This window comes from Sinohyriopsis cumingii, chromosome 12, assembly GCF_028554795.1.
Source record: "Sinohyriopsis cumingii isolate HCF-2022 chromosome 12, ASM2855479v2, whole genome shotgun sequence".
Lineage (NCBI taxonomy): Eukaryota > Metazoa > Mollusca > Bivalvia > Unionida > Unionidae > Sinohyriopsis > Sinohyriopsis cumingii.
The window spans coordinates 67948177-67960861 of NC_142972.1; the positions used below are offsets into that span (position 1 = coordinate 67948177).

Sequence of the window (12685 nt, forward strand, 5' to 3'; positions counted from 1 at the left end):
GTACAGCTGACCTTGCCCAAAATAAGCGACATTTTGTAAACAATATTGTTTACCTTAACTGACTAAGGGATAAATATTAGAATTAAAATATTGGTCTAAGTCAAGGACATTGTCTTTACCATATTTGTATTATAACTGTAGTAGAAGACTTTCTAATTACAACTAAGCTTTTATCTTGTAAATCTTTGGAACCATCCAGAATCAAATTGTCCATTAGGTCATAGTTTGTTTTAAAGAAAGAAAACATCCTAACGGTGATATAAGTCAGGTTGAGTATAAAATCTTTTTGTTACGGAAAATAATTTATTCCTGCAATAACATCTGAAACAGAAATCAGTCTTACTGTTGTGTCTACTATTTAATCTCCGCTGGAATTTATTTATTCTAGATAATTGTTCACTGGAAAATACAAAGTACTCATTAAAATAATATTCTTAGAGACAAAGACTTTGGTTTATAGTGAACTTCAAACAAGGATATATGTTTGATTATAATTATTGTGATTTAACCAGCGACTGCACATAATTAATATTCAGACCATCACAAGCACATCAACACTTTCAGTGTTGGATTTATTTTGGAATACCACTAAAATTTATTCTAAACAATATTCTTTACGACTTGTGTTAGTAATTCCAGGATTATTTGGGATTTTTATTTCGTTATACAGTAATATATTTGTTTTACATTTTCATTTTGTATTTATGGGAAATAATTATTTTTCAATTTTACAAAAACGTTTTCATTATTCGCTCTTTTCTAATTTTTGTCTTTAAGACCATGGAATGCTGACAGAAAATATTAGTTCGTCCAGGATATGAATTTTTCTCTAATATTCCAGAGAACTTTGTTTATGAAATATAAATTCACCTCGTTTGAGAATTTTCTAAATCGCAGATATTAATTTACAGTTCGGAAATCTTTAGTGAAACCAGTAAGCTTACACAATGTAATCTAAAGTGGAGACCTCTATTTCAAATCCAACCCAGCATGAAGGTTACACTCCTTGAAAGAGGAAAAATTGCTCAGCTTGACAGTTAATATAATCTTTCTGAGGTAGAGGTTTCTTTAGCAAAGCAAGAAAAAATATTTTGGCACAATATTTGGTGGCAAATAATGTTTCGGATGAAAGTGTTTAAGATTTGATTAATGAGTCTCCATCTAGCTCTAACTTGCAGGTTATGGAATTGAAATTACAATACAAGAATGAAATAGAGTTAAGAAAGTAAGAGCTTCAAAAAGAAGAAAGAGAGAGATACAAATACAGTTCAAGTTGCAGAAAGAGGAAAGGGAGAGCGGAAGAAAAAGAGAATATAGGCAAATGCTAGTGCAAATACAGAAAGAAAGAGAAGAAAGCGAAATATAGAGAAAAAATAGAATAAGAAGAATGGACATTTCAATTTAAATTAAAAGAATTAGAGCTAGCAAGTGGAAAACACCCCTCAAATTAATACACAAATTCGGGTTTCGATGTTTTAAGATATATCAGGTTAGTACTTCCTTTTCAAGCAAATGATGTAGATAAATATATTTTTTCATTTTGAGAAAATTACTAAAATTAAAAAATGGTCAAGAGAGCACTGGACATTTTCATTACAAAGTTTACTTGTTGGCAAAGATCGTGATATTTATATTTCATTGTCATGACAGCAGATTGCTGACTATGATGTGTTGGTGGAATTTATCTTGACTGGTTATGCGTTAGTACCTGAGGCATATCGGCAAGGGCTTAGGAATCGTATAAAACTCAAATGACCAAACTTATGTCCAATTTGAATGGGACAAAGTACGACAATTTGATTTTTTAAACGGGTTAATGAAGATTCCTAATCTCTCAGACAATTAATTCTAGTTGCAGAGTTCAAGAATTGCATTCATTGGTGACGTTATCACTTATCTTGATGAGCACAAGGTCGAAACATTAGACAATGCTGCTCGTACAACTGACGAGTATTCCTTTACTCATAGTTTCTTTGTCAGTAAGTCTTCCACTCATCAGCCTTCCGGTAAAAAAAAAAAGCAATTTCAGTATATTAAAAGCACTTCCAAATCTCACCCTGTCGCAACTTTAAGTAATCAGGTTTCCGATAATATTGATCAGAAATACTTATCTCTTCCTACGTCATCCTATTGCAAGAAAAATGGGCACTGTATTTCTTATCGCTATAAATTGAAAACAAAGCAACAGAATCAAGAGAGGACGATTACAGATGATCTTATTTATAAAGCGTCATGGTCACTGTCATATAATGAAAGTAATACATTTTTTCGGTCAAACAATGACCAGCCTGACTGCATTATGAACATTATGAACCATTCAGTTCAAAAGGTTCTATATTACTCATAGGTGGTCCTGCAGATCCTAGTCCTATTAAAATTTTAAGGTTTACGAGAGTGTATGAGTGTCATTTATTATCTGGTAATTTGCTTTTTTGAGAAGTCTTCTGTTGAAAATGTTCTTATGCATGGAGTGGAGCGCATCTTTGTTAATGTTCCTCTCAATTTTAAATAATTGTCATCGGATTTAGTGTCGTGGTCCGTGACAGTCGGAACAGTATGGTCTTTACACATCGAGTGCTTTCATTTATTACCAGCAATGATTTAGTCAGAGATATGGTTGAGATTATTCCACTGGTAAATAACAAATCTTGTTTGGAAAAAAAAATGTTACCTATCGAAAATACAATCATGTATTTGTACCCAGCGTGTGCAATTACTAAAACTAAGGCGAAGAAAACGTTTGACCAAGCTTTTGATGAGGTCACTATTGCTCCTTGTATTAATCAATGAACAGGTCTAGATCACAGTGATCCTATTTTTATTACTCATTCTCTTTATTCTAATCAAGATGAGCAACGACAATTATTTAACGTCGAACAGGATAAAGATCCTGAGATGTCCTGTTTGTTTCAGAGGGATATTAGCGAAACTGAATCCACAGAAGTACACGTATGTGGTTTTGTTAAAAGTGAGGCCCTTATGAAACAAACACATGCTACCTCAGATACTGCTGGGGAAGAGTGTTTCGTGAGCTATTGCATTGTAATTCCAAGGTTGTATAGACATGAGAATGGTTTGTTTAGTCATGAACCTCCTCTGACTGGTTATTTATGGATCAATAAGACTTATCTCACTATGGAGTATCATTTTATTAGCCAAATATTAACAATTTTTAAATACTATAGATATTGTCACACTTGTCAAATGGTAGGAAAACCCAATTTGACGATACCTAAGGAATCATCTGCAACCTATTCCTTCGTTTGACGAATCATTTAGCAGAATAATGGTAGACTGTGTCGGTCCCATACCTAAGACCAAGTCAGGCAACCAATACTTGCTGACCATAATGTGTGCTTAAACAAGATTCCCAGAGGAAATTGCATTGAGGAATGTCAAAATTAAAACAATAGTAAAAGCTTTAATAACCTTTTTACACAGTTTGGCCTGCCCAAATCTGTCCAATCTGATCAAGGGTCAAATTTTATGTTTGAAATTTCCAGCAAGTCATGCATGAATTAGGCAACCATCAATTCTTGTTGCGATGAGAGTCATGAGGATTTAAAACAATTGAATCATACTTTGAAAAATATTGTTCGGTCATATTGTTTTGATATTGAAACTAATTGGGACGAAAGTGTTTATTTACTTTTGCTTTGTTAGGCAATCAGTTCAAGAAATCTTTGGATTAGTCCCTTTGAGCTTGCTTTTGGACATACTGTCCGTGGATCATTGACGTTGTTAAAACTGAAACTTCTTTCAAATCAAGATATAAAAATTATACCTTTTTGCTATGTTCCTACTTTTAAAAATAAGTTGTCAAAGGTTTGTGAAGTTGCAAGAAATAATCTGCACTCTAGACAGTCGAAAATGAAATTAAGAGTACAAAAGAAATGTGTTTTCAACCTGGTGATAGGGTTCTGGCTCTCCTTCCCTTGCCTCAAAATCATGTTCAGGTTAAGTAATAATGTCATTACGCAGTTGAAAAGAAAGTCAGTGATTTCAATTATATCAATAATACGCTTTGAAGACGAAAACAAAACCAATTTTGTAATACAAATATGCTAAAGGAGTATATTCCTAAAGATAGTAATGTTAATCGTGGAATTTAATTGTATCTGTCCAACACAGTGTGGATTAAAGAGATGGAATGCAAACTAACTGCAGTGACTTTAGTGTAATAAATCTTCCCATTTCAGACATTATCAATAATCTGGGCCAGAAACTTTCACGTCTGCAATAACATGAAGCAAAATGAATTAAAACAGCTATTACTTTAATATGAGCACTTGTTTACAGATTTTCCAACACGAACAAATACAAACTACCATGACATTGAAATTATAAATTCCACACCTGTGAAACAGCATCTGTACAGGATGAATCTTCTCAAACAGGAATGTTTGTAAACATAACTTCAGTATCTGCTGAAAAATGAGTTTAAATAACCAAGTAGAATTGATGGGCTTTCACCTTATATTCTTGTACGAGAAACAGATAATACTTTCCGCACGTGCACAGACCATAGAAAGTAAACAGTTTGTGTAAAACATGTTTATTTCCATTGCCAAGAATCGATGACAAAATTGGAAATACAAAATATTTCATCAAACTTGACCTTCTAAAGGGATTATGGCAGATTCCTCTGACGGAAAAGGTAAGAAAACTTCATCATTCGTAATTCCTGATTCACTAATCAATATAAAGTTATGCCATTGGGAATGAATGGTTCGTCTTGTACTTTTCAATGTTAAATGAACAAGATAACATCTGTTCTAGATAGCTGTGTTACACTACAAGTGGAAAGTTCACTTGGAGACGATCCAGAAATCGATTGATAGACTCTGTGATCCAAATTCGACAATATATTTATCTAAAAGATAGTTTTCTGTGCTTATGTTACATTTATATGACATACTGTGGACACTTTAAACATATAGATCCTAAGATCAAGGCTATCTATAAATTCCCTGTGCCTATCAGTAAAAAGCAACTGATGCGATTTTTGGGTAAGCTGGATAATATCAGAAATATTGTTCCAAAACTTTTACGATTCCGGAGCCACTGACAATTTTTAAAGCAAGAAAGGCAATAATCTGATAAGTGTCATAAGGCTTTTGATAAGTTAAAGGCCATATTTAAGAATACACCGGTTCCTCGGCTCCAAATTTCAATCACTCATTTCAACTGTTGCTGCAAGTGATGTTTGGTTTTTGGTGCAGTATTGATTGACGAAGATAAACAATGTTGTGGATCATCAACTGAGTTATTTTCTAAAAAAAATAATTAAATAAGCTCCAGAGAAATTAGTCCACAATCGACATGCAATATTTGGCTTTGACGCCGTCTTTGCAACACTTGAAGTGTTTCCTAGCTGAGTTAATTCTCTGATTATTGTCTTTAGTGAGCACAATCCCGCTAATTTTAAAGCCAAGATGAATATTTAATCAGAGATTTTTAAGGTAAATTTTGATGTTGCAAGAATACAATACTGACATCAGGCACATCAATGAAAAAGACAATCTAATAGCAGATGCGCTTTCACGTGCATATCAATATTATATCGTTTCTTGTATACTTTGTGTCATTGATAAGAGTGCATCTTATATACATTTCTATCTCATTCATATATGACTAAAATAAAAAATGAAGCTTTATTGCATAAACTTTTTTTTTTAATGAGAGGTGTTATCTATATTTAATTTCCATTGCGTCTTAATTGGGTGTGTTCACCTTTTAATATTTCATTATATTCTTTGGGTATCATGAGATATAATAGCTGACCTTTTCCAAAATCAGTGACAGTTTTGTAACAACATTGTTACATTTTTCTGATTGAAGGACAAATATTAAGATCTCTATCTTGGTCTGAATCAAGGACAGTGTGTTTATCATTATAATTTTAATAACGGACCTAATTATTACAAAGCTCTTATCTTAAAACCATTTGGAACCTTCTATAAAGACATTTTCCATCAAGTAATAGTTTTTTTGTTGAAACATGCTAACTGTAACCTAGTTCAGATAGAGGAGTATAAAATCTTGTTTACGGGAAAACATTATTTATTTTTGCAATAATATCTGAAGCGGAAATAAATCCTATTGTTGCGTCCAGTATTTAATCTGGGCTGGGATTTATTTATTCACATTATTTATTTAAAGTACTCATCTAAAATATTATTCTTGGAAATAGAAACCTGGATTTATAGTGAAATTCAAATAAGGATATATTCATGGATAGTATTGTTGTGATTCAGGAAAATGAACTGTTGGTAAATCATTACTATTCAAGCCATCACGGACAAATCAACACTTTCAGCATTAGATTTATTTTTGAATACCATTAAAGTTTATCCAAGACTTTATTCTCTAGGACCTGCATTCGTAATTCTATGATTATTTAGGACTTAATTCGCAACACCGTAAGTTCTTTTGTTTTTACATTTTCACTTTGTATTCTATGAAAATAAATTATTTGTCGAATGTTACAGAGCTGTTGGACTTTCGCTGTTTTGTACTTCTTTGTTTAAGACCATAGACTCGTAACAAGACCTCGACTGCAATAAAAAGCGACGAGGACGGAGAACATAATCCACTGAATAATATAGTAAATTTCACCCGATAAGGAAGAATGGCCTTGACAACTTATACTGAGAGATATTCTTGGTACGGCGTTGAATAGACTAGAACATAAATGAATGAACTTTGATCATTCCGCGAACACGAAAAGATAAATAATCCACAAATAGGTTTGCATAACTTATCCCTAGACGTGATCCTGCATGAATGAGTAGGTAGATTATCACTATTGGCAGGTGTGCTTTTGCTCCGAAACGAGAACATGGTGATTAAATCAATACAGTACTACTTACACATCTAAGCTACAAATGATTCAGGATTATTCAAAATAAACAACCAGGGCCACTGGCAATTTACATTATTTTCAGACAGTGTACCATAAAATAATAAAAACTAAATCTCAGTGTTGTTTCTGATATTTAAGGTCACATATGTCAGCTCTAATCACCTGGCACTGTAAAATTCCAGGTAGAATGAATAATCGCGCTTCTCTCCCTTCGTTGAATCAGCTCTACAATGGAAGACAACCTACAAACATTTGGAGAGTATAATATGTGTCACTTGTCCACATCATTATTAAATTTCTTCCGTACAATCATTTAGTGTCCTGTTTCCATGCTTTATATCTAGTAATACTTGTAAGATAATAGTATTTCTAAGTTAAGAGGTAACTACTAATCAAATTGTGTGCCCTGGATAATCAATGTTGAGTAGTCATACGTAGAAGCTTAATTAATGGTTTCATCTTTAAAGAGGCAAGCCAAGGCAAAGTACACGTTATGAAAGATCATATCTATCTGGCGTGGCCTTGCTTGACCCCTGACATCCGCCAATCGGTCAAAATTGCAGCGTAATATGTGACACCTAGTTTGACTTGTGAAATATTTTCATTCATCAAAATGGTGACGCAATTCGTTGGTAGTGAATCGATTGTGACCTTGTTGACCCCATAAAAAGGCAGGAATCCGTCAAAATGGCGGCTTATTCTAGTGGTTGTTTATATATAATATCCTTGATATAACAAAGATGTATAGGATCTTTGATCGAACAAATGCTTGTTTATGACAAAAAAGGCGTTATAATATAAGAGACATTTCAAATAAACTCTACAACCATGTTCTCCAACTTTTCTTAGTCCACCTGCGAAATGCAGAGTAGGCTAGGCGAGCATATAGCCCTAAATAAACTGAGAAAGCTGCGCGGGGTGTGTGATGACAGCAAAACTGGAAAACATTTAACTGCAAAGCTCGACAAACATTTTTATTTAATTGCTTAAACGATAAATGCCTAGAAAATCGCGATGTCTTCATATCACTGAAATAATAAAGTTTTGTTGCAGAAAATAGTTGCGAAGCGTCCGGGTAATTCGACGTTTAACCCTAAGTCATCCTCGTCAACAAAATCCAAGGTACTTTGATTTCAAAAGGCATGTGAAGAGCATTTAAATACACTAAGATTCTGATATAAGGATCAACACGGACTGTAAAAAAATAAATGATATGTATGGCAAAACGGATAGGAATCATTCGCAAAAGAATGAAATGTTAATAAATGAATTGAATCTGGTATCATACTTAAATAAACAAAAGAAAATTACGACACAATGACATGTGCTGTATATTCCTATGGCTATGCTGATTATTTAGATTCGACTTAGCAAACGAAACAACTGGAGATAAACTACATTTAAACAAACACTATAACTGCTTACTGATTCATGTCATGTCTCGTGATAAATGGATTCGATTCACGGATAAATCGGCTTCGATGAGTGCCGTAAGACATTGTCGACAGGGATGGTTTGAAAGAGATTTGTATTCAATTTAATTAAATCTTATGAAGTATGGAATTGCCCTATCTTTTCGAAATATATTCTCTCTACAAACGTTAGAAAGATACACTGATACAAGGTATTCAAAATCACTATGGTACAGCATTTACAACTAACATGTGGACAAGTCATGCCACTGAAGCTTCCGTAACAATGACGGAGCACTATAGAGACGAATTCCGAAATTTAAGGTATACTGTGCTTACAACGCGAGAGCTGGAAGACAGACATAGAAGTATTGTAATTGCAACTGATACTACGAAGCTTTGAACAGAAATAAAAATAAAGCATGATCAAGTTACTGCACTAGTAAGAGATAACACCTTAGATGTGATAGTCTGTGCAGAGACCTTGCAATACCACAATGTTAGAACTTTTGATCGCACGCTTCAGTTATCCATTCATTGTGCATGCATTGCTGTTCCTGTCTCAGCTCGTACCACTGCAACAGCAAAACGTTCCATTGCATATTTTCGTCGATCACTCCTGGTTTCTAATGTGCTCACTGCTAGACAAAACCAAATGAATTTGGCCACAATCAATCGTCTAACTGATTGTCCAACAAGACTGAATTCCATCTGTGATATGACTGAATCCTAGATTATCAGATGAACAGTGGAAGATAATGGAACTCAAGGCTTCAATGCTGAAACCTCTATATATTACTACAAGGATCATATTTTATCAGGAATATCACCACTGAGTGCGGTGAACTGTTTGCTTTTCAATCTTTGGTACTGGCTATTGAATGAATCAGACACGGATATTTAACTGGTTGGTGCATTCAAACCACATTCACGCGACACAAGTTCATGATATCAAATCTAGGCAAAGATTTAGTGATGACACATGTAAAAATCACTGATTTTATGTGCGCCTTTTATTGGCCTCAAGTATAAATCTTTCCCTTAATCTGTCAAAAAGAAAAAAACAAACTATCCAAAACGCCATCATGTATGCTGCTAAACAAATGGTTATCCCTCAAGCAACAGCTTTCCCCTCGAACAATATTACTAACACCGTACTCGTTGCTGACAGTACCCAGGCAGGGGATATATGTCCTTGGTCAAGAGTACAAGTGAATCAGGGTTATATGGCTTTCGTTCTACTTGTTTGATGGAGAAGATTGTTTTACTGTTGTTCCAAATAACGGTTGAAGCTGACGTACGATTATATGCATCTGAGAAGCATATTTCAACCAAACGTAAATCTGGAACATTAATCCCAAACATTTATCCACATTGTCAACACTTGTATGGAATGTTCTACACATCCGGGCACTTCGGCCCCATCTGAGCGACGTTTCTATCTTGCTGGTGTTACTGTAGCAAAACTGCGAACGTCTCTTGATTCTGATACCAGTGACAACCTTCTTTCCGTATTGGTTTGCTGCTTTACAGCACAGCCACACAAGTAGTTTAGTTATTGCCAAGGCAACTGAAGTAAAGTTCCTTGCCCAATGATACACCACGGTAGCTGACTCAGGCTGGTCCGATGATTCGAACCCGCACCTTTTTCGGTCCCGAGTCCGGCACGCTAACCACGGAGCTAATTAGGCTCCTTTTTTAAGAGCAAGCTAAAATTTGACAATAAGGTCAGGGCAATGAACAATCTTCTTCCTGTAACAAGTTCACCTACTAGACCCTGTATCAAGCAAGAACCAGTGGCGACAACAATTTGTAGTTGCTGCTGGTGGTGTTTGAATGCCATTTCTCTGCACAGTATAAGCTACACATCGCGGCCATTATAGGCCATCTGCTAAGTGAATAATCAGGAACAATCCCAGAAAGAACCATCGACCAAAAGAAACTACTGGCAAGCTTTCTCACGTACCCACGCTGGTCGAGACTGAGACTCGTACCCACGAACATAGAGGTGAAATGTATGTGATCCTTAAAGGCGAGCGCCTTAGACCCCTTGGCAACCCGGGAACCGGACAACCATTAGCGCTAGTGAGAAAACGGAAACTTACATTCCTCCTCTTCCAAATCTACGTAACGTGTAAAACTTTCAATGGATATTCCACTATTTGACCATTCTCTTGGAGTATATTATGACTGTTTCACTTCAACGTTTACCACATAACCATAGATTTTAGACTTCGCTGAATGAACCAGAATACGTCATTTTTTATTTACTTCAAGAACATTATAATCTCCATCAGAATTGTATGTAAAGAAATATTTATAATTCTAATTATTTTTCAGTCGTATACATCGTATAAAGCTCCATAGACCTATGTCCCGAAGTAAAAGTTTTCAACAAATTGAACTTTCCATATTTCGATGCATATACCTTCATCTGTGTTTGTCAATTGACATAATCAAATACATATTTGCAAGATATTGTATAAAATATATTTTTAGATCAGCATTAATTGGGAATCTACTTAAAATACAGACAAGCCATGTTGGAACAGCATTTATTCTTGCGTTTGAGCTTATGAAACGCAAATTAAATTCATTATTAATTGTTGTTCTAAAATGTAATGCTAAAATAGTTTAACCATGATCTTCACCTTAAATGTCCTTTAAAAAAAACTCCCATACGCAAATTATTGATCGCTATAGACTTTTTTCAGTGGGGCCCCGAGTGGCCGAGTGGTCTAAAGCGCTCACCGTTACGGATCACTGCCATCTCACCTCTGTCTGCGTGAGTTCGAGTCTCAGGCTCGGCTAATGTTGGTATGTGAGAAAGCCTGTCAGTAGCTTTTCGTGGGTCGGTGGTTCTTCCCGGGGTTTTCCAGGGTTCTTCCTCCACCAATTATACTGACCGCCATGTATAGCCTATCTTGTGCTGAAAAATGGCGTTAAACCATACAACAACAACAACAACTTTTTTCAGTGGTAGCCTGGTACTAAACTGGGTCAAGAAAAGAGGACGCTGGGAATATCATAACAAATAACAATTGAGTACAAACGCCAACATGACCGGAATCGACTTTTGCTATAGACGAAGACAAATTCTTGTGACACAAAATGGAATACAATTTGGTTTCTTAGCAGAAAACGTTAGCTATTAGAGCTTAAAGAGGACATCGTATGCGAAATATATGGATCAGTGATAGTTGGGACTGTAAAAACCAGTTTCGTTTTCCCGATTTGGATATTACACTTGCAAATAAAGCAAATGCCCAGACGGAATTGTTGATCCTTAACTTTGTTGAAAATGAAAAATTACCCACGTGATTGAGATAAAACGTGTCCGGAGTGGGAAAGATGCAAAGTTGTTGTATTCTTGAATGTTACACTTTTTTCCATCCCTTGTAAAATTCGCGTTTAATCGTACAGGTGCGAGTAGCAATTGTTTTTCTGTCTTGACCTCATGTTGTTCTAGAACGACGAACACAGACACACACACACACACACACACACACACATGCTGAGAGACAGGGACGAAAGAAACATAAATTGCAAATAAATACACTCGCTTTAATATTCCGTGATTAGATCATGTCAAGCGTATCAAAAATGTATCTAGTGACAGTACATCCTTAACTAAAGTATATATTGAATGATATTTAGGAGTTTTAGTCATAGACTCTCACTCCTCGAATTATGGATTTTTCCTCGCAATTAAAGCATCGTGCTTAATTACATTTAACGATAGCTTAGAATCAAAAGAGCTTCTTTTCTTGTTCAAACCCTTTTCATATAGTGAGTACTCCCTGCTTTAAAACAAGGAAGTGATGGACTAAAGCTCTCGGTACACATACCTAGTTGTGCTGGTTTTATGGAACCCTCGGTAACACGCCTTATAAAGAACTCTGTTTCACTCTGGGTCAGTTGCTTTCCATCCCTTTTCTTGATGATAAGGTCCTGAATATACAGGATCTGAATTTCGTTCTCATCTTCTTTGGGTATTTCTGTCATCTTGCAATGTCCCTGCATGTAATGTCCAATTGTTTACAGTACAGGTATTAATCAAACTGCTCTAGTGAGCGCTCGTAATGCCAACCTACAGCTCGTTAGCCCTTTCAAAAGACGGGACAATAGCTCACGAAATGGCGCCCAACTGCGTACTGAGTAGGCTCTGATATGCTCTCGCATAATATACCTGCTCAGGGTCTATATTGTGCTCTTGCATAGACCCCAATCTGTCTACTCGTTATGCCGCGATAGGTGTGAGGTTATGTTACATGCAGTGTGTGTGTGTGTGTGTGTGTGTGTGTGTGTGTGTGTAATAATGAATGGTTCTCCACAGTTGCATACGATTATTATAGTTGTCACAAATGTTAATAAAAAAAATAAGTGCTATAGTAGCAAGCAATGCAGC

At 35.4% G+C, this 12685-nt stretch overlaps 1 protein-coding gene across 1 annotated transcript in view; it reads right to left on the reverse strand.

Annotated features, from left to right (window-relative positions):
- Window positions 1–12452, reverse strand: part of LOC149786646 (thymidine phosphorylase-like) — a 47926-nt gene extending 35474 nt beyond the window's left edge. Inside the window, exon 1 of the mRNA XM_089977172.1 lies at window positions 12126–12452. Coding sequence (XP_089833298.1) covers window positions 12126–12300 — 175 coding nt within the window. The 5' untranslated portion in view covers window positions 12301–12452. The remainder of the gene's footprint in view (window positions 1–12125) is intronic.
- Between the last annotated feature and the right edge of the window lie 233 nt (window positions 12453–12685).